Raw genomic sequence first — 27,262 nt, 5'->3', positions numbered from 1 at the left:
AACGGGGCCCAGGGTCTTCTCCGCCGACAGAGGGACACCGAGCTCCAAGAATACAGCGCGAAGGACGTCCAGACCTGAACTAGACCCCGCGGGGAAATCAATTAGCAGGAAATCGTCCAGGAGGTGGAGGACGAACGGGAGGCGGCAGACATTGAGCAAAATCCAGCACAGCAGCTTCCGTGACAATTGAAAATGTGGGGACTACTCCTGCAGCCAAGCGTGAGCCGCATCGGCGAAATAAAAGTTGGACTGCCACTTAACGCAGAAACGGCCAATCAGCGGGATGAATCGGCATAACCTTGAACGCGTCTGTGATGTCGGCCTTAGCCAGGAGAGCGCCCCTGCCGGCGATTTTAATAAGGCAAATGGCATTGTCGACGGAATCGTAGTGGAGTGAAAACGGTTCAAGGGGAATCATTTCATTAACGCTGGACCAGATGTCGGAGTGAGGCGAGGACATGTCGAAAATCAACCTTTTCTTACCGGAGTACTTCCGAGTGGCCACGCCGAGGGAATTAACGTGGAAGGGGCAGAAAGGAGGGACAGAGAAAGGGCCGAGAATATAGCCTTTATTAAGTTCCTTTGACAGGAGTTCGGACACGACAGAAGGTTCGGCCAGGGCAGACTGCAGGTTCCTAGCCACGTACAAGTCAGAGAGGGGGGACAGGACACCAACCCTAAACCCCTGAGAGAGACCAGTGAGCAAAAAATCAACAAACACAGAGTCAGGATGGGCAGAGAGATAATATGACAAAACGGATACATTAATAGGCGTGGACGGGTGAGACGCTAGAATTTCTTTGCAGAAACCACCTTTCCTCCCCGCGGCGGCCTTACGCGACGGGGGCAGACGGACTTTGGATGAGGGTCCTTGCACTGGCTACAGACATGGGAGAAAAGACAGTTAGTATGGGAGCAGACGCCCTCGTTAAAATTGTTGCAGATAGCGAGCCCGTTAAAATAGGAAACGGGCCGCCCTTGCCTATCGAGAGGAGCCCTTACGCCATCGCCCCGGGCAGTGGCCGGAACGGAAGGTGCGCTGAAGACTGTCTGAGGACACAGACTGGCCGAGTGGCTGTGGGAGCTACAAATATTGCAGCTGAGCGATCGCTGACCGCTGAAGTGCCTGACCAGCAGCTCCGTGTCGACGACGGACCAGTCTAAACGGGAATTGTAGAGGGAAATGTAGGAAGCAGACTTTGCGGAGAACGAGTTGTGATATTGATAGAACAGCGTGCCCCCATAACGCTGATTAAAATCGGCCATCATAGCGAGATATGTGTCCAGTTCCAGTCGGCGATCAGGGAAGGCACTGCAGAGGACATCGCGGTACATGCCGAAGGCAATCACGAAGTCACAGAACGACAGGCTCTTTGAAAGCCTCGGGTCGGAATTTTTGAGGATGACTGAGACGTCACCGCAGTCGACGAGCTGACGGTCGACAGCGGGAGATGGCAATAACAAGGAAGCGAGATTAACGTCTTTACCTTGAAGGATGTTCGGCCGAGTCATGGAGAGATTGAGACCGCAGGAGGGAGCAACGGTTCCCACCCAGCCGGAGGAGCAGGGAGAGCCGATGCCAGGCTGAAGACAGGCACGGCCGGAGCGCCGAGGGAAACAGCGGCAGACGCTGCAGGCGGAATAGCTGCGCTGCAGCTCGGGGCCGGGAGGGAGGCCGGCCACTGGAGAGAGGCGAGAGCCGGAGGCGCCGTGGGAGGCGAGGACGACGGAGGGGCCGGGCGCCGGGTCTCCAGCGCCTGAATCCTGGAATCGATGGCCCTCACCGAAGCAGCGAGGGAGAGAACAGCATCCAGGATGGGCTGAGGCGTGGCCGGAGCGACCAGGGCAGGGGTAGCCGGGGCTGGAGTGGCCGGGGGCCGAGCGGCAGGTGGCCGCCCACGCGGCGCCGGGGCGACGTGCCTGGCCTTGGCACGGCGTTTCCTCGGAGGCCGCTCAGGCTCCTCCGGGTCGGCCGCGGGTTCAGCGGCGGGAGCAGGAACGGGACCCGACGGACCAGCCGCAACGGGGACAGCGGGACTGCCGATGGCATTGTGTGCGAGAAGCACGAGGTCACCCTTACGCAGGCCGACATCGAAGGGAATCCCCGCCTCCGTCAACGCCGCCGCGATATCGACAGCGGAGAAACGGGCCCAGTCGGACTTGGCCTGGATCGACCTGACGCTCCTCCTGGGCTGGGTTGGAGGAACGACGTCCTCGTCCGAGTCAGACGACTCGATTTGGAGCAGAGGAGAACCGACAGACATGGTCTGTGAGTTCGGCCCCTAGATTGGCAAGGTAAGGTTGAAACTTCGTGATTCGTTCAGGTGATTCGTTCAGAGCAACAAAGACGACTGCAATAGGACGTCAAGGTCAGCGTACTGAGAAGTAGAAGCAGTGTTAGGTGGTACATATTTAAAGAGTCCGCTGAATTCCTATAGGCTAGCGCTGATTAAATGAGTGAATGATCAGATTGCGGGGCTTTCCCGAAAGTAGGCAGTTACGATTGGCTCCGAGTAAGCATGGGAGGAGTAAGGCTACACTACGAGTCTTCCTAATAGAACTTTCGCTGAAGCTACCATAGACTCCATTAAATTATCCGAAAATAAATGCACGTTCGAGGTTGTATGGCCACGACGTGCATAATCTAATGGAGTGTCGTCCATTATCCCTTACGTAGAACAAGTACAGTAAATGTTCCAGAGTTAAGACAGTTTTGTTTACCAAGGAGTTTTGATTTAGAAAAACAGCACCTAATCTTTGAGGAATTTTAGTTTTTTTTTAAGATAAGGGCATTTTTTCTACATCAATGGGCAATGTAAATACAATAAAAGGGCATTGGCAATATAAAACTATAAAAACTGTCACCAAATTAGGAGCCCTCTCCCTGGAAAATATTGTCTCATATGATCACAGACATAAGGAGTAAATACTACTTTGGGAATGTGAAGAACTGCCAGACAAGCAAATATGTCAAAACAACTTAATATACAGAATATTAGGGAGGGCACACCACTTGCATAATAGAACACCAACAGTGTCCCTGACACTTTGAAACCAAGCTAACCCATACCATTAAGTCACTTGTCATCTTAATGAGATCTCATTAAGATGACAAGTGACTTAATGGTATGGGAAACCAGTGAAAACAGTGAAAACAGTGAAACCTGTTCAATTAAGGACTAACTGAGAGTAACATAACCTCACATTTGAACATAACATTTGAATGCATTGCAAATAGTGAAGCTGATGTAAACCCATTTTATCTATAAATCTGTTGAAATTACTGTAATACAATATGATTACTACTGAAAAGTCTTACTGACACTACACTCTCAACATGTAATCACACAAATGTTTCCTACACTGCATACACAGGAAGCCAACCATCATCTCTATATTTACTTCAGAAAAAAAAAGAAAACCTTGATATAACGGTTTATTTGCACCATGAAATGAAACGAAACGACACAGAAAGACACTCCTACTGTGGCTGCAAGCTACAACCAATGAAATGCCTCTGCAAGTTTTCATGTAGTGCTGTCAAAAGCCTTCTCTGAAGGGAACACATTCATTTGGATACATTTTTACTCAACCAAAGCAAATATCTGTATAACACTTCAGAGGTGAATATATCTTTATTTAGATTATCAAGAAATGTTAGACCTGTGAAATGATGTAGACTGCTTTAGAGTGCAAAAAATATATAATCTACCAGTTCAATTGAACAAATAGAAAAGGCTTTTGCTATTAAAACATGTTTACATTTTTAGTTTAAATTATGTTCAGTTCCTCATGCTATAATCAAAATAGCATGAATTTAGTCAAGTTTACTGATGAGTAAGGTACAATTTTATTTAATCATGGGTAACGTGGGCAGTTAGCTGAAATAAAGGGACCTACATAATAGTCATATTCCCTGTCATGGACATTTAGTTAATTCTTTGTTCATGTTGTCTCAAAGTTTGTATTGTAAATTTGTAATTTCAGTGTTTTTGAATTCATTTTTCCGTAGGGATTGAGTCAAGATGTGGGCAGAAAATGACTTTCCTCCACCAGGTCAGCCTCGCCTGGACAGTTTTGTTGCACCAGTTGATAACAGAGTCTACACGATGTACCATGGCACTTCAAGAATGGCTGCAGACAGCATTTTGAAGACAGGCATCAGGCGATCCCGTGGTGGTATGCTGGGGCCAGGGGTCTACCTCAGCCGGGATCTGCAGAAGGCCAGCAGGTACCCTCTGGATCTGCCTGAGCATGAGAGGGTTGTATTGAGGGTAAAAGTTGCTGTCGGGAGAGTGATAGCAATCAACTACCAAGGCCACCCTCAGCAGCACACCTGGCATGACTATGGGTACGATACCGCCTGGTGCCCTCCAAACTGTGGCATGGTGCCGAGTGGTCTGGAGGAGGACTGCGTGTGGGATCCCAATCGAATTGAGATCCTTAATGTCATTCTCCCAAAGTCGGGTGTATATGGAGCTGCGAGAGGCTTCTATCGCTGAAAGATGAGTTCACATTTGTACAGAATGCATACTTTTGTATTCTTTGAATTTATATTTCGAAAGCATGTATTTAGTCAATGCCATTTTTAAAAAAATTTTCTTATTGTAACAATAAAACGATGACATAGAACGAGGTGACTATCTCTGAGAGATGTGAGTTTACCGTTGTACAGAAAAATGAATGAATTGTTCTGTTATTAGCCTGCCTATTGCTGAGCAACCGCTGTTTTCTGATCGTCTTTTAAAGTTATTGTGCTGTCTATTGTGTAGGCAAGCCTATAACAGACACGCTAACAAAATCTAAACGTCTTGCTTCCCCAGCAGCAGTGATTTTCCAACGTTTTTCAAACGCATTGACTACATAAAGTTAAAGTGCAATTTAGTTAATTTGATTCGATTTAAGCTACAGAAGCTATGTATTGAAACTAAATTGCACTTTTTGTTTTCTTTAAAGCTTTTTTGTGGATATTTCCGTTTAAAACATTCATAAATATCCTCGAAATTTAATACAGAATATGATCTGTGTTGTCCACGTAAGTATTGTGTGGCTGCATTCAACAGTCCGACAAAATTCCACACCACTCCTTTTAACTTTTAGCCACCAAAGAGTTTTTTGTACCTTAAAAAAATGTTTCCAAAATCGTTTCACGTGGTTCATCAACTTGTAATAGGGTGAACTTCTGCATTCGCTTTGCGACCCTTTATAACAGCACTATAGTCAAGATACAATATATTCAAGTTTGCCAGATTGGGTAGCGGATCTGTATTTCGATGGAATGAGACATAAGAAAATACAAATTTGACTTGCTTCTGATGTCGCCATACACCATACTTTCATAAAATCATACATACATAGCAACATACTCTACCTTGTCTGTGGACATACTGTAGTTATTTCCACAGGGCTGGATAAATAGTGTGCGTGCGACATAGGAAAAGTGCTTTGGTGTTGCTTTAACAAACTCTCAGTCAAAGTCAAGAGTGGAGCACGAGAACAACTATTGACCACCAAAATAGGGTGAGTTTGAGGAGTTTCCATTTAAATGTTCACTGGTTCAAGTATGCTAATGCAGACATGTATATGTAGACAGCAAGTAAGTTCACATTGATTTGTGTTCCCTGTAGGAGCTATCATTACAACCACATTTGAATAGCATGAATCATGATTTGAGTGGAAACCATTCAAACCATATTCAAAAACAGCCCAACAACATCCCATCTCAGTTTCATTTTTCCTGAAACAGGAATGTTCATGCTCCGGGAATTCCCTAAATTGTCCACTCCTCTAAAGGATTGAAGAGGTAGGCTATTTTTTTCCATGGTTGGGAGGATGCCTGGACCTTTCAAAAATATCCTTAGTATTTGAAGGGGTGATAGATTTTTACTTTTAGTCCAAACTGCACAGACACAATGACAAGATGGTCTAGTGTTCTGGTGTGTGGTATAGGCTATTCCCATGTAATGTGCAAGGACAGGAAACAGGTGCATTCAAAACATTACTGAAACAAATGAGACACATTTTTACCATTTACCAAGTTTGACCAAATTTGAAGGAATTTGAAGAAAATCTTTTGTTGCATGTATTAAAAGTTTTGTGAATGTTAGAGCGAACAAAATGGCTTCATTTTGGCTTCTACTAGGCCTGTGTGTTACCTGTTTTGAAAATGTGATCAGATTTGTCAGAAGCATTAAAGCAAATGAGAAAAACTGACCAGGTTTAAAATGAATATTCACCACCAATATACAACTCCAATATACAATCTCCTGATTTAAAACCATAGCTTCAGACTGAGCTGTAAGGGTGCCCCTAATACTCCCCCAGATCGTCTGCAGGTGAATGGACGTATTACTGTCAAAGTGTTACAGCAAGCTATTTGTAGGCCTACTTCTCAAATCCATCACCACCACTGAGGCTCAACTAAAGAAAAATAAAAGCAAAACTAAAAACTGGTTGTCTTATCATTTTACAAGAAGTGAATGGAAAAACAAATCAATAAGTCAATGTTGTGGATTAAAGTCACCTTTGTTGTATTAATCAGACCATGTTGACAGACTTCAGAGCATGTTTTGTCTATTTTCTCTGGTCTTGGCGGCTTGTCAAGAAAGACAGATTGTTGGAGGAAGAACTCTGCTCACCCAGACATCAGAAGAACTAAACATAGTCTTAGTCAAGTAAACATCATCTTAGTTCAGCGCTTAACTTAATGGATGCCATTTCTTTCAAGCCAACATCTGGGCAAATGCTTTGACTGCTAAGAGTCTTTCAGTACAGTATGTGCTTCATTAGCTGCTTTTGAGACATTTGATATGCTCACTGCCATGATCTTTTCCACCTCTGGATGACGGTGCCAAAGAGAGTGGTGTTGGCAGAGTGTGATTCAATTTCCCCTCAAACGGACACCCTGAGAACTACAAATCTGTCCTTGCAGTCATTATAACAGTAATTTGTAACTTGACACAAATTTCAAAATGCATACAGTGCCCTTTTATTGGTTAAAGTAAGTCTTTATTATATTTTACCTGTATCCACATGTATCATTTATTCAATAGCAATAAAATATATTATAACATATATGTGTTTTATATTGGTTTAGTATAGATTCACATGCATGCTTATGGTATACTGTGTTGTTTCACATGTATGAATCTTCTGTTCACATGTAATCCGCTGTTCACATGTATGACTGTTTTGGTTCACATAAATGAATCTTCTGTTCTGTTTGTTTTAGTTATACATTTCATGTTCTGTATAGTATTGTGTCTTAGTCTACAAGCATGAACCTTATGTTCTGTTTATAGTTCTGCTTTTATAATATCCAGACAAGCTGAGTCTCACAATTGAGAGCTAAAAATCAACCCGGAGGGGAACAGAAAGAAATTAATTTCCACAATCTCGGAATGTGTTGCCTGACCTGAGGGTCAAGATGTGTAAACGTAATGATGTATTAGGCTACTTACCAGTGGAGGAGAGATTATGCTTTAGGCCATTATGTTAACTGTCACACCCTGATTCTGTGACCTCAACATAAGGAAGCTGACATGCTGAACATGTCAAAGTCTCGGTACGAACCATTGTTTTGTATCACTCTCTCTCTTTGCAAAGATAATACAATTATTGTTCTTTTGGATCACTGGCTCCTGTATTTTTGCGTCAAAAGCGTACAAAATGATCCAACAATGCTACAACTTTAAGAATAAGAATAGTGATATTTTGCTATCTCTGCAGGTCTGTCCCTCCTAGCTGTTCAAACATAATTGGCTATCATGGTAAAGGCTTGACACTTGCCTCTCTGGTTTCACTACAACCTTGCCCTCATTCTCTGTTTCCGGAGCGTGGGCGTACTCAGTGTCCTCTTTCCTGCTGCGGGTGGCGTAGCGGGCAGCAGCGGTGCCCTGGCGACGCCCAGCCCACAAACAGCGCCTGTACCAGCTCCCTCTTCTGCCACCACAACCCTGTCCTTCACATCAAGGGGGCATTGCACCGTAGGTTTGGTCTCAACATTGGAGAGTGTGAGTGTGTACATGCCTCTGTGAATGTATTTATCAGTGTGTCTGTGTGTGACACTTACTGTAAAAAGTCCTTTTCTGACTCAGCAGGAGTCAGCATCAATGTGGAGTGGGCGGAGATAGAGTAGTCTACCCTGCAGAAGACCTGGCATGACCACAGGCGTGACACAGCCTGGTACCCAGCTCAGTGCTGCCCTGTGGCCCAAAACAAGACCGTTTAAGATCCTAATAGAATCATATCACTGGTCCTAAGAATAGGGGGCAGCACATTCAGTGATAACCTGGCAGGCCTCTGAGTCTGTTCCCAATGGAGGGTTGTTCAATTCCACATTGCAATGAAAGTTTAAATAAGTGTTTGTCTAGACATTCATTTTTGTTTTGACAGTTTTGAAAGTATTTCAACTGTACTAAAGGTAATAAAAAACCCCATTAGTTTTACACCACAAGGCATTAGGGCACAGCTTCATTGGACTTGCAAGTTAATTAATGAAGAGTGAAAATGATCTGCCTTGAAACTATTTCAAATAGCTTTGGACAAATTTGTGAGAGAAATGTGTCCTTACTTTTACATTCTGTATCTAATTGGTCAGGAGATGGCGTGAAGTATTCTGCAGAGGAAAGCCTAGTCCCTGGATGTGAGTCATTTTCCAGTCCAAAAGCCAAGGGGACAGACATTAATGAATAACAGAATAACATCTGTTAGCAGAGTCTGCTTTTGCCTTTAGCAGAATAAGGTTGTTGAATAGTTATTGGAACCCCCTGGACATCCAGGAAGAACACACAGAAAGCCAAAAAATATGACTACATTTTTGGAATAAGAGTTTTCATCATACAGTGTTGATAGGAGTTGTATCTCTTTGGATGACTCAAAAATACTATCTGAAATACAACCTCATGTTGTTTAAAGGTTCAGTCTGTGATTCTGCTGCAACACTATTGATATTTGAATGCAAACTACACCTCTCCCTTTCATGCACTGAAAGCAGCATGCTGATTGGCTGGGCTTGAGTCATGTAGGCTATGACTTGGTCTGTGCTGCTTTGCTTGCTTCCTCACTTACACAGAACATGAGGCAAGAGGGCCGTGAGGAGCCATTCAGTGTAAAAAAAAAGTAGGATCAGAATTGCAGACAGTGCCTCTAGGTCACAGAGGGAGGAGCTGTGCTAGACATATTTACTTTTGAAACTCGGGTAGGACGGATGTCCGTCCCTCCCAACTTATGTGACAGGTTTTTAGGTCTCGGTTGTTGTCTATTGGCTGTTTTCTTGCTGGGAAGAAAGTTTGTTGAATCCCAGGCACGATGAGATCATGTTTCACTCCATTCAAATGCACCAGTACCCAGAGAACAGGAAGAGTGCTGACATACTGCATGTGCTACACACTTAGCTAAACTGGATTAAACATGAGGCACTTTGAAAATTCAAACCTTTAATTAATCGAATACCTCCACAAAAGAAAGTATAAGGACATGAAATATGCAATATATACATCTGGTGTGCAGTTAAATTTAATATAGCAGATCTCAGAAACTTTGAAAGAAAGTTTAAAGTGAGAAGAAAAGCAACATTGACCCATTAGCAGGATTTCTTGATATAAGTCTTTCTGAATAGTGTACTTAAACAGCCCTCGTCCCCTTGGCCCCACTACAGTAAATGATAATTAACTGATAAAATGACTGACTAAATGATAGCTGCTCTTAGTTCTGAAAGTACCATGTTGACTTTGTGCTGTCTTCTTCTCCAGCCATCCCTTTCCTTTCCTCTAATTTCACCTGAAATTACCCTTAAGACTATTACCCAAAATAAACCAGTAAGACTATCTGCACTGCAGAGAAGGAATGTAGCTTTTGGTGCCAGAATGGCAATTGTCTCTCTTAAATCACACAGTATTTGGCAGAGCAGCGGCCAGTGCATAAGGAAAGTGCTTTGTATGAAACCCACCATATGGTGTGAATGTATGAAGATTGTGACTGGTGATTTACAGAAGCAGTCATTTTTTGTAATCTCTGCTGTCTCTGTCGATTAAAACTGCACCACTGGATTGGTGCCACTGAATAAGAGTTAGTTCATAGTGGCTTCAGCTAGCTCATCTGTGGCCAACACCACTGGAGGACACCATAGGCCTAATTAGGGTCCTATTAGTTATATGTTCACTGAAATGGTAATTGAACCAACAGCCAATCAAATTACACTCATTGCCTCTATACAGTATGTTCCTGAAACTACTGTTGATTGGTGGAAATAGTGTGGCTCGGCCCATGACCAAGATGTATTATCAATGGAGGTTTTTGAGGTATACAAACTGGACAGACGGAGGAAGAATTTTGATCAGTATTGCTGTTGTTTGCGCTGGGTGATACCAGACCTGCACATTTTTATTTATATATTTATCTATCTATCTATTTATTTTTAAATGATTGAAAATGATCTGGAATTAGTCTTCTGGTTCTTTGGATCATTTATTTAATCAATGTGAAGCATTTATTTAATCAATGTGAAGCACATACAAAAGCTATTTTGCAAAACCATGCACCTTTTGCACTTATATTTTACAAAATATTGCACTGGGCAACGCTGGGGTCTGCATTAGGCAAGTCACTGCCCTGTACATCTGAGTGATGGATGTCAACTCTCTCACCTTTGTTTTGGAGAGCGTTTTCATGTTTCGATCTGCAAATTAGATGTGAATTTGACTTTGCAGTAAGATACATTACATTACATTTTGGCTGACGCATTTGTACATTCCATGTCTTTCTTTTAAATGCAGTACCTCTGATGGTCAGGAGATGGCAAAGTATATTTAGAGAGAGGCCTGTTCTGTCAGAAGATGGACAGATTGAATATATGTTGTCTGGCTTTACTTCCTGTACTCCTTCGTCTTACAATGTTTTAAAGTTGTATTATCTACTTGCAAACAGACAGAACACCCAGAGGTAACACCCTGCATTACTGACAATCATGCTGTAGGGTGAAGTCTCACGTATGAGATAAAATGACTCTGTCATGCCCACACTCTGTCTCTGACATTTAGGGCAAAGTTGTGCTAGTATTGGAGCCACACAGAGATCCACCCAACCTGTCCGACTGGTTTTTGGGTTTCTGTTTGTGTATGCTGGTTGTTCTCTTCCTGGGCAGAAGGGCAGTAAAACCCCAGGCCTGAATACTAGTTGTAGTTCTATCAGCTGACCTCACATTTCCCATTATTCAAATGCACAAAGATTCAAAGAACAGGAAGAGTTCTGGCAGCCTGGCTATGAATATCCTGCTGTGACTATGCCCTATGTGGCCCACATGCCTACTGTTGACTTAAACAAGAGGTATAAGGAAAATGGAACTTGTAAACAAGCTGACATAAAAAGATAAAATAACAAGAGACATGCATAATGTATATCTGAGAGGTTTAATTAATAGGATCTACCTGCATAAATTGAAAATAAAGTTTTAAAAGTTCTCATCATTGTCTCCGTTGTGGGTCAGTGAGGAGTGGACACACTAGAACATACGCTCTGCCCTAATTCACTCTAGTGTTTTGTTTAATATATTCTTGCAGCAATTAAGGTATCTGCATGTGTAATGTTAGTGTGGAGAGCAACATTTCTTTTCAGATTAACTTATTTGTGAGGAAATGGCAATGGTTGGTTGTTGTTGATTATGATATACTTGCTGGTGTTTGCTGGTCTCTCATTTCTGTATGTATAATACAGTATCCCACACAGGATCACACTTGATACAGCAGATAAAAAAGAGGGCACACCACTCAAGACATAGCTGGATGACAGTCCAGAAGGCTAGAGTGACAGATGTCAAGTTGAAGTGACATGGTGCTTTGGGATGCAGAGTGCAAATCCACATACAATAATAAGGTGAATAATGAGTCATGTATGTAGTATGAGTGGCACAAAAAAAACATGTCAGTCAACATGTATTGCTGAAACTACAAGCTGAAGATATGGTAGATGGGCAGATTATGTGAAGCTCATGGTATGAGATATTGTGCCCTGAGCCATACTGAAACCACATGTTGAAGTTTCCGTAGTCGGAATGGTGAAGCTGTTTTTCTGTCTGTCAAAGGCCTTGATAGATGAAAAAAGATACGATGGTGGCATTGCAACCACTCCTCTTGTCCCTCTATCAGATGTGAGTTAAAGACAGTAGGGTGAAGCAGCTGAGAGAAGTCTTGCCGTTTCAGCCGCTGGGAGAAGTCTTGCTGTTTCAGCCGCACCACTGTTTTCTGGGGAATGGCTGCATGATTGGGAATACATGAGTCTACACATCTCATCAAATCTGATGTACAAATCTGAGATCATCTGAGATTTATTTGTGCACCCTGGAGTGTGTTGGACCACCATGAGGGGCAAGCTGGAGATACTGGCCATGGTGTTCGGCATCCTCGGCCTGGTCGGCGTGGCCACCAGCACTGGTCTGCCCATGTGGCGGGTCACAGCCTTCATCGGCTCTAACATCATGGGAGGGCCTGTGGATGGCGTGCTACCGGCACGCCGACATCCAGATGCAGTGCAAGGTCTACGACTCGCTGCTCATCCTCAATTCGGACATCCAGGCGGCCCGCGGCCTCATGTGCGCCGCCCTCGTCCTCTCCTGCATCGCCCTGCTGGTCTCCGCCTTCGCCCTGCGCTGCACCAACTGCTGCCGTGACGACGAGCGGGGTAAAAACATCACACTGGCCGTGGGAGGCTGCCTCTACCTGCTGTCCTGCTTGGCTACGCTCGTGCCCGTCAGCTGGACCGCTCACACCATCATTCGGGACTTCTACGACCAGCAGGTAATGGAGTCGCAGAAGAGGGAGCTAGGACAGGCGCTGTACGTGGGCTGGGTGTCGGCCGCGGCGCTGCTGGTGGCCGGCGCCCTGCTGCTGGCCCGCTACACCCCCCGCAGCAGGAAAGAGGACACTGAGTACGCCCACGCTCCGGCAACGGAGAATGAGGATGAGGTGGCGGTGAAACCAGAGAGGCAAGCGTCAAGCCTCTACCGCGAGAGCCAATATGTTTGAACAGGCAGGAGGGACAGAATGGAAGAAATAGTAAACTATCACTATTCTTATTTTTAAAGTTCTAACATTTACACACTCTTAAAACGAACTTGTTGAAAACAACACAGCTTGCGTTGTTTTTAACACATCTCTGTGTCCAGATAGGGACAACACATTCATTTTAAGAGTGCAGTATTTTGCGCACTGCTGTTTTTCTTATTGTCACCAATAAGTATTTATTGTACTCTGTTTTCTCTGTTATACTGTATGCAAAACTTTTCATTAAAAGCACTTTAAGGAATCCTCTCTTATGCTTGGTGTTATGAGTGATGTTTATTATATATATTATAAGGAATTATTATGTTGACTGAATTGTCTTTTATTGCTATTGAATAAACATGTTACATGTGGAAACGTGTAATAGATCATAAAGACTTACTTCAACCAATAAAAGGGCACTGTTATTTTATGGCAAGTTACAAATGCAATGTTATAATCACTGCAATGACTTTTTAGCACTTCACTTGGCCAGATATGGGATGTAATTATAATCAAATTGTTTGGTAGTAAAATGGTTTCTCTTTCATTAGATGTAATGAAAATATTTTTCATTCTGCACTACAAAAAATGTATGATATAAATACAGGAACTGAAACTGACTGTTATCTGTTTCTGTCTGTGGCATGCAAAGATAATCTCCTACCCCCACACATCCCTATGACCTCAACTCTCTTTCACACACACACACACACACACACACACACACACACACACACACACACACACACACACATACCACAAACTAGGTGGCATCACTCCAGCCAGCATGACATAACATAATAGAAGCACAGCTATCTGATAAGGCCTGCTTGTTTTTTCAGCCCCCAGAGTGTCTCAGATGTCTCTCATTTACACTTGGCCCAGGATCCTTTTACACTGGAGACAGACAGATAAAGACATGCCAGCCATTCTCACCCAGGCAAGGATGAGAGGAGGAGCAGGCCCACAGTGTCATGTGTTGGCACGTGGGGAAGATGAGAGACAAAACAGTGTTGATGGGTCGCCATTTACAGATACTGTAACTGTCATTACTAAAGAGTTTCATGTAATGCATTTTGTTTACTGTTAAAAGATGCTGCAAGTTTAGGTTGACTTTACTGTAATTTGAACACATGAAACAGTCATTTGAATGGTATAGAGATAGAAGAGCACAACAGTATAAGCTGAATTTGAGCATCAGTTTTGGTATGTGGGAAAGTATTTAGGGCAGTTTCTTTCACTGATGGGAAACTGGAAGTACATTTTACTTCCCCTTACTTGAGAACCATTCTGGATTATGTTGCCGTATCAATTTTGTATATAATTTATGCAATTCAATGAAGAACATGTTAACTTCTACAATAAGGATGATTAATTAACTTTGAAGGCACATCCGGCTTCCAATATTCCCTGAGACACACCAATGACAACAACAGTTTTCACCTCTGTTTTTTTTTAAAGAGAGCCAGTATCACCAGTTTCTCTGTCTTGGGTTAATCAGATGCGTTGAAGGCAACCAAACCAGTCTGATGGCATTGCATCATTAACATATTTTCTTGGGGTGTAAAAACCCTTGACCCATTCCTCCGCGCTCATTTTGACTCAAGCTGCAGAGAGACACGTAGAGAGAGAGAGAGGCAATCAGAGGACGGCAGAGACTGGACACTCTTCCCCACTGATCTTGGCTGGTCTGTCCCCGTAAATCCCAGCCATCATGGCTTACTCAGCCCCTGGGTCCTACGTGGACAAGTCCTACATGGACCGCTCGTACGGGAAGTCGTATGGAGGCAGTGCCTACACGGGCGCGTACGATGAGAAGGCTGCCAAGGCGGCGAGCGAGACGATCTACGAGCAGCAGCTGGCGATGGAGAAGAAGAAGCGTCAGGACGCGCTGTGCTGCGACGTGGTGGCGCTGGTCGTCGGCTTCATAGGCCTGATCGGCGTGGCGGCCGTCACGGGCCTGCCCATGTGGAAGGTGACCGCCTTCATCGAGGAGAACATCATCGTCATGGAGACCCGCTGGGAGGGCCTGTGGATGAACTGCTACCGGCAGGCCAACATCCGCATGCAGTGCAAGGTGTACGACTCCCTGCTGTTCCTCCCGCCAGACCTTCAGGCGGCCAGGGGCCTCATGTGCGCCTCGGTGGCCCTGTCCACGTTCGCCTTCGTCGTGTCGGCCGTGGGCCTCCGCTGCACCAAGCTGGTGGACTCGCGTCCGCGCACCAAGCACATCGTGCTGGTGACCGGTGGCTGCCTGTACCTCCTGGGCTGCATCACCACCATCATCCCCGTCTCCTGGACGGGCCACGTCATCATCCAGGACTTCTACAACCCGCTGCTGATCGACGCGCAGCGCCGCGAGCTCGGCGAGGCGCTCTACATCGGCTGGGTGACCTCGGCGCTCCTCTTCTCGGCCGGCATCATTCTCCTGTGCCGCCACGCGCCCCGCGCCAATGACGAGGAGGACCCCAGCCAGGTGATCTACAGGGCTGGCTCCGCGTATGGCAACTACCGGCCGTACACCTACCAACCATACTCCTACCAGCCGCCCGGATACTACCAGCCTAACTACGGTGCTCCCCAGCCTAACTATGCCGCTCCTCCGCCCGGATCAATGGTGTACACGCCGGTGCAGTACACCTGAGTGGAGCGTGATAGACTGTGACTGTGTGGAGTGTGACTGTAACAGGGTGTCTGATGAGCGACAGTGGCTCCTTATGCTTCAATGCAATAAGGCCAGGCTGCAGTAAAAGGAGCAAAGAAATGACATAAAAACAAGCATTGGACTTGGTTGAGAGACCCAGTTTTCCAGTTTTGCTTTTCATGTCTAGTAATTTAACATGTCTCAGTGAGACGGTCAGCGTTACATTTTCTAATCATTGTCCTAATCTGAGCTTTGTTGTTTCCTGTATTTTACATCACTTAGGCTTTCTTAGTAATTCTGTTGCTGAGAATATCTGCTGAAGGGTCATATAGTCACTTAGGCTTTCTTTAAGTCAATTAACTGTGTGAGTGTGTGATTTATGACATGGCGGTGTTTGGAGTAATTATGTTGTGTTGAGTGGCTGCTAAATGTTCCTGAGGTAAACCATTGTTTACTCTGACTACCCCTCCTTTGCCATGAGGACCTGATGCACTGTGTGATATTTGTGACCTATTTTGTACTGTATATAGTTTCGATTGTACGTTTTGCATTTATTACTACATTGTATATAATGCACTGGTCTAAGTGGATGACAAATCAACATAAAATGAACAGACTTGAAAACATGAGCGTTTCAGTGTGATGATATCAGACATACCTGAGGCTGCTGCACCCACTCACCTGATCACAGGCTGAACCGGTTTGACCTGTTTGTGGCCATTTTGTTGACATACTCTGTGGGTGAAAACAAGGCCATCGCTTGAGCATTGTCACTGGAAAGGGACAAGAAATGGCCCAACCGGTAGTCACACCTGCTTCAGGAAGTTTGATCATGTACACTGGGGCACAGGGGCGGACTGGGACCAAAAATAGGCCCTGGCATATTTGGCCTAAGCGGCCCTCAAATCGGTCGGGCACACCTTAAATACAAAATCTTTGCATTACCCTTAAATATGCATATATTTTCAACTGTCATGGAGCACTGAAAGTGATGTAGTCCTCATTGGTTATCTCTCTCTGACTGATCAGAGGTAGGCATGGAGCATATGATCTCCATATTCAAGTAGGCTAACAAGCAATTATTAAAGAAGAGTTTCTGCTTGAATTCAAAGTATCATTTCAAAATTAAATAGGCTATTGACAGCAGCACCAAAAATTACTGAAGCCTATGTGTAAAGAGTTAAATTACCCAGATTGTCTTAAGACATTAATGTATTGTATACCATTTATCACTGTAGGACAACTGAAACAACACAAACAGGGCTGTTGCTGGAAATATTTTTTTCCTGTAGGCTACAGTATACTACCTACCTACATTGTTGGTACATTTTGGAACAGTACAGCTACATTAACTAATTATCTTTAGTGTCTTCCTAGTAGCCTATCGTGTAGGTTATATATACTGTAGCTTAGTTGGCTTGTGCATGACGTGACGTTTTGTAACCTACATTTCCGTCAATCTTATAGTCTTTTAGCAATTCTTTACCATGATAACCCTTCCAAGATAGGACCCTTCTCTACTTTGAGAGACCAACCACCACTCATGCCATCGATGTTGAATTTTGGGCGTCTGATGGAAACTGATCAAACGTCGATTTGACACTATTTTGCTGTCCGGGTTTGCAAATCATTCATTTAGAAAATTGAAGTTGCGCTATTTGTTATTTTAATCACAGCACGGCCTTACTATGTTATCATTAGACTACCATATCGTTACATTATCGCAACTAATAAGTCATCATAATCATCATAGTCAGCATGGCTTGCATGTCACACCCTACCTGTTCCACCACTGAGTTCTTATCATGTAGCCTAAACTAGGCTCGCACTATCCACCTTGCAATATTGTATTTTTGAAGCTTCTACATTGATGTTAATTTTGCACAATTGTCACTACCGGCACCCGCCGCGATTTCGTGTAGGCAACTTCGATTAACTTTTGATGCGCTCACATAATCCTGGTTCTGAGCCAAAATGGGAGGGGTGGGGCCTGACATGAGCTGTTATTGGATCAGTCCAGTGTCAATATTGAAATGTAACCAATGGGCCGCTGATTGTCCTTCCTTTGGGCCGATCGTTGGCCAAAATAATTAAATGATATATATAGCCTATTCTATCGGCCCAAAAGGTGCGTCGGCCCACCGGGAAAATGCCCGGTATGCCAAATGGCCAGTCCGCCCATGCTGGGGCAGATGACAAACATAGCTTGGTGACAAATTATTTAATGGTGTGACAAAGCATAATACATATAACAAAGGCTAATTATGTTACAAGCCTGCTTAGTTACTAAGTGCAAAGGTTTGAATCACATTTGTGTGTCTTATATTGGTGAGAAATGTGGGCACTACACCACAGAAGTAATAGAAAGATAAAGACAAAGACAAAACAATTCAGTTCTTAATAGATTCCAAGAATCATCTGAATCATCATTCCTCGATATACACGCTAAAACAAAACTGTGTTGTTACAAACATGCCGATGGGCCTTTTTATAATGCATTGAGTACTAATAATAGCTGGAGTAGTATATTCCTTTAGAAAAGGAATAAGGACGCCATCAGAATCCTGTTTCTTAAGTTATTATCATTCACCTCAAGGCCGTAGCCATAGACTCAATAGGTGGAGATGGATGGCTGTTTATATGTTCTCTTTTTAAATCAGTGTCTAATAGTATTATATAGCCATGTTCTTCCCCTTTTCATATTATTCTATCTAATGACATTGATTAGAGATGAATAAATTACAACCATAACTATGATGATATGAACAAAATAAGTCCAGATATTGTGGCCAATTTGTTTTCTTTTTTTAATTTTAAAACTTGGTCGTGCAAAATTTGCATGTTTGCTCTACTTTCTTCTAATTTGCCCCTTTGGCCTATGTGCGGCCAGATTACCATGGTTCAATATGATAATGTAAACAGTATTCAAACCAAAACAACTGCACCCTAGACTAAGCTATGGCTAATTTAAACAGGATATGAATGCACCAGTGTGAAAACATTAGAAATATTATTGGTAAAACGTTTCTTGCGTGATGTTCAGAACTGGACAACTAGCCATTTCTGTAGCCAGTTCTATTGGTAAATTTCTTGGAGGCCCTGTACATAGTGCAATGTGTTGCAGACTGGTTTGCTTTCACCAAAAATGTTTGCTCTGTCTTCATGCAATTACTGACACATTTAGCAAAATATTGTTTGTTAACCATAAAGACAGACATTCTGGGTATTATCCTGTCCATATACCACACACTACCTGCATGAAAATATTTACTGACATGGGACATGGATATCACCGTGGGTTATCCAAATAAACCCACCTATCAGACTTTGTGTTGGTTTTTCTCAGAAATGCTAACACCCAAGTCCAACTCTAAATGTGTGTGTGGCGGATAGAATTTCATCCCATTCAGAGTTCCTAGGAAGAACTGGTTACATCAGCAAGTCATTACTATTGTTATCATTACAGTTGGACAGTGGTGAGATAACACAAACAGTCAAGTCACTGCACCCTTCACCCCTATCTCACAATACTATAGTAAGGAAGATCAGAATCCCATGTTGTTTTTTCGCCCCTGCCCCTTCAAACAGTCTGTGTCTGCTATTGTTACAGAAACTGTTAATTAATGCTAACTCTATAAATGTGTTGTGTGTGTGTGTGTGTGTGTGTGTGTGTGTGTGTGTGAGTGTGTGTGTGTGTGCGTATGTGTGTGAATGGGAATCTCTATTCTGGGTCATCTCAATTGTGTAAACATCAATTTTGATACACTCATGGTTCGGCTAATTCATGGTTAGGTTAATTCACTATAATAATGTATTATTTTATCCCAGTGTAAATCTGTGGGTTCTTTCATCACATTCTTTCATTTGACCCCTTGATCATTTAGTTAGTTTAAGACCCTTGAAATCATAGTCGGGCAGCCGTGGCCTATACTGGTCAGGGCTTCGGGCTTGGAACTGAAGGGTTGCCGGTTCGATCCCCGGCCAGGACAAATGTGGCCGTGGGAAGTGGTTGACCACTGCTTTCCCATGCTCACATCCACGGCTGAAGTGGCCTTGAGCAAGGCACCTAACCCCTCACTGCTCCCCGAGCGCCGCTGTAGCAAGGCAGCTCACTGCTCCGGGTTATTGTGTGCTACACCTCACTGTGTGTTCACTGTGTGCCCTGTGTGTTCACTAATTCACAGATGGGATAAATGCAGAGACCAAATTCCTTGTATATGCAAGTATACTGGGCCTAAACCTGATTTACATGCTGGCCAAAGTGTGAACATACCAGTTCTCCAATGGATTGGTTGTTGTGCTTCAACAGTGCTGGCATCTTTATTTTCTCTCTGTTTGCTTTATCTTCCATTTTAGTGGTGGTGGACCCTCCCAACAGGTAACGTGTGAGAGAAAATGGAGACTTCTGAATAAACAATGATGTGGCTTAGCTCAGCTCCCAGGATTGGTCTACAAAGAGTGAGCAGAGAAAGAGAGTGAGAGACAGAGAGAGAGAGAGGGCAGAGAGAGAGAGAGAGAGAGAGAGAGAGAGAGAGAGGAGGGATGGAGAGGGAGAGAGGAAAAGGAAGGAGTAGAGAGTGAAAAAGAAAGAAAGAAAGAAGGGGAGAGAGAGAGCAACAGAGAGAGGGAGAGAGAGAGAGAGGGCAGAGAGAGACAGAGAGAGAGAGAGAGAGAGAGAATGAGAGAGGTCCAAGGGGATTCAATTTCATAGCAACAGACCACAGATCCCTCCCCTTCCATTTATTCCCCACTGCTGACCTGAGCCTGAGCCTAAGGGAGAAGGAGGAGGCTTCGGGAGCAGGTGTATATGTGTCAGTCTACTCCTCCACAGGGATGCAAAACCTCTCCACAGGGAAGTCGCTGCCTCACTGCCTCAGACACAGTGCGCAGTTTCCAACAGCCGCCACATATAGACCATACACACACACACACAGGCCAACAACCACCCAAAGGATCAACAAACCAGAGCCAGACAGAGAAGAGAGGAATAAGGACCACCTGCCTCCAACATTCAGATGAGTACATGCTGGAACTAGAAGAGGAGAATCAGAAAGACCTGGCGTAGATGTTTAGTCTCTGAGTCTCACACCAAAGGCAGGACAACAGAGCTCAGGGCTGTTGAGCTTTTCCCAGGACAGACTGTTGAGAACACTGTGAGAAAGAGAGGGAGATAGAGGAGCTGAAGGACCAAAGGAGAAGCAGAGTGAGAGGATGCCCAACGCGGCGCTGGAGGTGGCGGCCCTGTGCCTGACGCTCATCGGCCTCATCGGCTGTGCAGCCAGTACGGGCATGCCGCAGTGGCGTGTGACGGCCTTTATTGGCGAGAACATCATCGTCATGGAGACGCGCTACGAGGGCTTGTGGATGAACTGCTTCCGGCAGGCGGACATCCGCATGCAGTGCAAGGTGTACGACTCGCTGCTGGCCCTGCCACCGGACCTCCAGGCGGCCCGAGGGCTGATGTGCTGCGCGGTGGCGCTGGGTGGCCTGGGCTTCCTGGTCAGCATCGTGGGCATGCAGTGCACAGGCTGCATCCGCGACAACGACGGCGCCAAGCGCATGGTGCTCATCATCGCCGGCTGCATGGTGATTGGCGCGTGCATCTGCTGCATCGTCCCCGTCTCCTGGACGGGCCACGTCATCATCCGCGACTTCTACAACCCGCTGCTGATCGACGCGCAGCGCCGCGAGCTCGGCGAGGCGCTCTACATCGGCTGGGTGTCCGCCGCCTTCCTGTTCGCCGGCGGCTGCGTGTTCGTCTGCTGCAGCATTCCCCGCGACGACGACTACGACGACCCACGGAAGGCGTACCGCAAGGCCCCGTACACGCCCTACGTGTCCTACACGCCTCAGCCACTGCTGCCCGCACCCGTGGCCAGGCCCCAGACCATGTACAGCTACCCATCCCGGCAGCCCTCCGTGCAGTACTCCGTACAGCCCTCCAGACAGCCCTCATTCCAGCATTCCATCCCGCAGTCCCTGCCGCCGTCCATGCCGCCGTCCAGGCAGCCGTCCCTGCAGCCCTTCAGGCACCCGTCAATCCACAGCAAAGTGGCCTATCTGTAGACGTCCAGCACCAGCCACAGACCTCAGCAGACCTGGAGCATGGAGCCATAGCTGCCTCCGGACTGGATCTGTTCTTTGTCCCACATTTCATCTTAAATAAGGAAGTAATGACTTTTACAGTATGACTGTGGAAGAGATTTTGTATTCTACATGATTTACTTTTACATTTCAACACTATAGACACAGTCCTAGATGGTGAAAGAAGGATTGGGAATTGTGTCATAACCTGATTCTCTGCTTACAAAAAAACATCAGCAATTATTGGTAGGTATAGAATTCCAAGAGAAAATCTAACATTATTTTTGGTAAGTTGTTAATCAACTGCCTGTTAATGCACACAGTTGACAGAAATTCCTGAATGATGACCTTCATTTTGTTCACAAGTGTGCAAAAAGCCACTGATATTTGATATGGCATTGAATATACAGAGTACAGTATACTTTCTTGCAGTTTCAGTTATTTACATTCTTTGCATTAAAACATTTACATTCAAATTGACACTTTGTTCAAAAACATTAACAACATTTTGTTAGTAATTTAATAAAAAATTATATTTGTTAGCATAGCATGCGGGGAGAATGTGGTGACATAGCAAGTCTTTGTTTTCCTTCTCTTTGTCTTGAGTGTTGTTTACAGGAGTGTCATGGTGATCTGTGTGTCCTACGGCCTCAGTATCTGTTGAGGACAAGCCTGGATTACATGTGGAGTGCTGTTCTACAGCAAAGTGAATGAGGGTGTTACACATTTTTAATGTTGATGTATTGCCTCAGTTGATATGTTTTATAATGTGGGACGTGGGTGTCAATTAATTAATGTCTTCAAAAGAGTTGTTGTCTACAGCAGGAGACATTTATCTAGCACTTCCTTGTAGAAACGCAGCATGTTATGGTCCATGACTACAGCAACAGGGTTTGCCTGGGGCAACATCCTAGTCAATGGTTACTTAACTAAGGACTGGCCATAATGGGGACAAAAGCATTGGTATGAGTAGTTTGACCATTTAGGTAAAAAGAAAGGTACACAGGCTGACTAAGGGTCTAACAAAATAACAGGTTGTGTATGTAAGAATAAAATCTGAGTTAGTGACAGTTTAGCGATCAAACAGGCGAAGGCCACTCCCATTCACATAGCTATTTGTTTAAAGATTACTAACAGTGACACTGCAGGAAGACTGACTTAAAAATAGTTTAACACTCCCAAAAGTTTGTAAGTGGACCATAGATTAATGATTAATGTATAACTTGGTGTAAAATAAAGTTTCACACATGATTTGACTTATCAAGCTGTTTATCACTTTGTAATTATCACTCAATTATCATGTTATTATCTATTTAGCTGTGATGAGAAACAACAAGTTTGACTTTCCACCTCTCAACAGAAATAAACTGCATCTTACAAGTGTGCTAGCCAATAACAAACAATCAGGTGTCAGTTGTACTCTTGAAGTATCAACAAACACTGACAGCATTTATCTTGTTTACATTTTATAATGGATTAAATGCAATTCAAAGACAATGTTATCTCAGTATGATGACTGTCCATCAGAACTGTCATTATAAATGTAACAATTCAATCAGGAAAAATGCCTTTGCTAAGGAACTCTACCTCTCCCTAGTGGTGACAGAGAGTGCTACATCTGGGAAATTATTTTCCTCTGTTGACTTTGTGTGTGTTTGAACAATGGTTCAAACACACACAAATTCAGACTCTTAAGGCCAACGCCCACTGGCAACGACATTCACATCATTAGATTTGAAGCTCGAGAGATACATTTTTTTTCCAAATTTTGACATTTGTCAGACTCTACCAGTGGGCTTTGCCCTGTTAAAAGTAATAAGGCTCTAAACTTTGCTGTCACCTGACGCGCGTCAGACTCCTTATGCTGCTGCTATATTGTTACCGCATTTGTGTGAATTGTAAACTGTTCCAGTGATTAAATGGTGCTAGTACCAGACACGTGATGTTTTGGAAATCAGGAGCCGAGAGGCCTGAGCCAGCATGGCGGGAGGAACAGTAAACACACCATCAGCAGAGACCCGGTTGACCCCCATCCCTCTGGCCGCCTGTGGCTGCTCTCCCAAAACAGACCCATAGTGCCGCTCTCATTCTCATGAACAAACGACTTCACATTTCACCTGAGAGAGAGCGAGAGAGCTGGGTGGAGAGGTGCTCACAACGGGGGGCGTCAGTGTGGCACTAATGCTCTTATTCTGGGACTGCTTCCAACACCTCCATCTTAAGGGGCCGCTCTGGAGCTAAGCACAGGGGAATTCGTGCTGCTTTTGGTTCAGTCATTTAATGGTAATTAGTTTTGAGAGGATACTGATATACAGTACTTGAGTATAGAGGACAGGGGGAAGAGAAGAGAGGAGGGTGAAAAACGGAGAGAGGAGTGAAGGAGAAGGGATAAACAGGCTGAAGTAAAGAGTGACAACGAAAAGGATGGTGCAAGGATCATCTGAGCTCATTGCCGTGTGCCTTGCCGTGGTCGGCCTCTTCGGGGCGGCCGCTGTCACTGGAATGCCCATGTGGAAGGTCACAGCCTTCATCGAGGAGAACATCATCGTCATGGAGACCCGCTGGGAGGGCCTGTGGATGAACTGCTACCGGCAGGCCAACATCCGCATGCAGTGCAAGGTGTACGACTCCCTGCTGTTCCTCCCGCCAGACCTCCAGGCGGCCAGGGGCCTTATGTGCGCCTCGGTGGCCCTGTCCGGCGTGGGTCTGCTGCTGGCCCTGGCAGGCCTGCAATGCTTCTCCTGCTTGCGGGAGCAGCCACGGCTGAAGCGCACCCTGCTGATGGTGGCGGGCGGCATGCAGCTTCTGGCATCCGTCTGCGTCTTCATCCCCGTCTCCTGGACAGGCCACGTCATCATCCGCGATTTTTACAACCCGCTGCTGATCGACGCGCAGCGCCGTGAGCTCGGGGAGGCGCTCTACGTCGGCTGGGTGACTGGCGCTGTCCTGTTCGCCTCGGGCCTGGCGTTCCTGTGTCGCCGGCACGCCTTAACTGAGCAGGGCTCGTTAGACGTGTACCATCCTGGTGCCAAGCCCACCCTCACCCGCTTCCACCCACTGTCCAGCACGGTCAGCTCGGTCGGACACCAGCCACTGCTGATGGACCAGACCAGCTTACTCCACCCACATCCATCAGTCCACAGCATGGCTATCACACCTCAAGGAGGATACCCTCAACCCACCCAGTACCACCCGCAGTTCATTCCCTCTGGAGCACCTATGTTGTATAATGGAAGCATCATGTCATCGCACCCATCCTCATATGCATCTCATGTAGTTGGGGGACAGGTGACCCCGATAGAATTTCTCTACCACAGCCAGCAATCCACACCTTACACAGCGAGTCATGGGATGACGCCATACGCTTCATACAACTCCACGTCTAGCTACCACCCTGCCCCGCAAAACCCTGTGTTTATTGGATACAACTACTCCAGGGTGCAAGCCCCCAGCTCCACAACCAGCTCAGGGATGCGAATTTGAGGACATGTGGAACATTATCTTACCTATATGACTGACTTGTTCATGAAATACAAAAGCAAGCTCACAGGTTCTTTACCCCGAGCTCCGAAGAATAGTTGGCATGTCAAACAACCACAGGCATCTAATTGTCCTGAGTTTAAAGCAACCTGCATGCAGTGATGATTAGATGTGAGATAGTACAGTATTTCCCGCTAATGAAGGTGGGTATGCGAGACAGAACTCTTTGAATGCTTTAATTGTACTGTGTGTGTGTCAGTGACAAGACTGTGGAGGCATTCAAGACTGCACTGTTTAGCGTTCACACTACTAAATTATTACTGTCTGGGATGCCACGGTCAGACCAAATCTAGTGCCAGGAATTACCACTCAGTAGTAACAGTCAAGTGTCCTCTTATTTGTATGTAATTAAGTTTGTATAGTTATTTTATATCCACATTTACAAATGCCACCACTGACAAAATAATGGTAGAAGGGGTGTAAGAAACTACCAGCTTGAACATTTTTATATCAGTCTAAATCAGTGTATTGTTGACCATATAAACAGAAATGCCCCCATCAGATAGGATCAGTTTGTTTGCATAAACATTGTGAAACCCTATTACTGTTATGAAGACAGACCAACACTTTTAGTGATGGCAAAGTGAACAAAATCTTAAAGCAACTATGATAAACTAAATGGCAATATGAATGTACATTGTAATTACATAAGTATGTCAATGCACTGCAATGATGTAGCCTAAGTATCCACTTTGATATGATTAATGAGTAAAACCTAAGCCATTCCTAAGTGTTGTTGTTTATTTTCTATGATCAGTTTTGCTTGTTTGTGTTAATATTTAAACAGAATAGATATGCAAGAACTTGTTTTCACCAGGAGATGGAAACAGAGAGCCCTGGGCCCTGGAGGCTCCTGGAGTGTGTTTGCTACACTAATAGTACAGTTCTTGTGTGGTCTACATGTCCAACCTGAAGAGCAGAATTGTGAAAATATCAAAATAACTAGATGTACCGCATAGCGGTACAAAATATGACCGCCGCTCAGTCCTGTACATCCATTCCGCTAAAATAAATCATATAAATGAATTTGTCTCCATCTTCTACTCCATCCCCCACTCTTGAAACTTTTGTGTATGCTTGTTTGGAATGTGTGTTTGCGGGCCGCACACAAAGTAGCCTACTGGCGCTGCAAAGGTGAATAGATTTGTAGCACTTGCCAAAAAATGTGTAGCATTGTTATACAACCTTTAAAATATCTAAACAATCACAAGTAGGGCAGTTCATCACAGTCCATCCATTGCAACTGGACTGATGAAAGGTACACCTTTAGGCTACATTGTATTTGGAAAAAGCAGAAGGTAGCAGCATAATGTATTTATTTATTTATTATTAAACAAAACAATCCTTGTCAGTTCCATGCAGTTTTCAACAGCTATCAAGAAGAGAGGTCATGTCATGGATTTTTGTGAATGTTTCTTCTTCTACATATGCATAAGTTTAGTAATCTAGTTCATATGATATTCAGCTTTATTGTCAATGCACAAATTAAATACCAGTAGTCTGAAACAAAATGCCGTTTTACCCAGTGGTGCAAATAACTGTCTGACATGTCCAAAAGTGCCTTCATGAAATGCGTTGCTAGACTGTTCATACACATTTTAACGGGCCAAGTTCTACTGTCCGTTATTGTTTGTGCAAATAATATGCTGATTCATGTTCACTTGCATTTTGCAACTAGGTCCATGGTTAGTCTGGCTTTCGCCAGACCAAGCTCAATCTTTTAAGAAATCGAAAAGGAATCGCCGGCAGATCAGGCTGAGTTCACCCAGCCTAGTCCATTGTAGGCACCCGATAGAAACATTGTTTAATTTTGCAATTGAGATATCCACAAAGACTGGCGCCCCCGGGCGTGTTAGCCCCGGTTTCAGAGCTATTCTAAATGCAAAATGCATAGAGGGGAGTTATGACAAAACCGTGACTGTTAACAAACTATAAGCTATATATAGTAGGCCCTATG

At 44.6% G+C, this 27,262-nt stretch overlaps 3 protein-coding genes and 1 pseudogene across 3 annotated transcripts; all 4 read left to right on the top strand.

Moving 5' to 3' along the window:
* Positions 1–11,898: 11,898 nt before the first annotated feature.
* Positions 11,899–13,309, top strand: LOC125308169 (annotated as a pseudogene).
* Positions 13,310–13,884: 575 nt separating this feature from the next.
* On the top strand, positions 13,885–16,307 carry cldn8.2 (claudin 8.2). The gene has a single exon (XM_048264491.1). It carries the CDS (start codon positions 14,752–14,754, stop codon positions 15,679–15,681), a length of 930 nt encoding a protein of 309 aa, XP_048120448.1. The 5' UTR covers positions 13,885–14,751; the 3' UTR covers positions 15,682–16,307.
* Positions 16,308–20,401: 4,094 nt separating this feature from the next.
* Positions 20,402–23,021, top strand: cldn8.1 (claudin 8.1). Its single transcript, XM_048264492.1, has one exon. The coding sequence runs from the start codon at positions 20,893–20,895 to the stop codon at positions 21,745–21,747; it is 855 nt and encodes a 284-aa protein (XP_048120449.1). The 5' UTR covers positions 20,402–20,892; the 3' UTR covers positions 21,748–23,021.
* Positions 23,022–23,872: 851 nt separating this feature from the next.
* On the top strand, positions 23,873–26,035 carry LOC125308166 (claudin-8-like). The gene has a single exon (XM_048264490.1). It carries the CDS (start codon positions 24,190–24,192, stop codon positions 25,246–25,248), a length of 1,059 nt encoding a protein of 352 aa, XP_048120447.1. The 5' UTR covers positions 23,873–24,189; the 3' UTR covers positions 25,249–26,035.
* Positions 26,036–27,262: the final 1,227 nt, after the last annotated feature.

Source organism: Alosa alosa, chromosome 15 (genome assembly GCF_017589495.1).
Source record: "Alosa alosa isolate M-15738 ecotype Scorff River chromosome 15, AALO_Geno_1.1, whole genome shotgun sequence".
NCBI lineage: Eukaryota > Metazoa > Chordata > Actinopteri > Clupeiformes > Clupeidae > Alosa > Alosa alosa.
The sequence above is the reverse complement of the archived record's forward strand: the minus strand, read 5'-3'. Positions and strand labels throughout refer to the sequence as shown.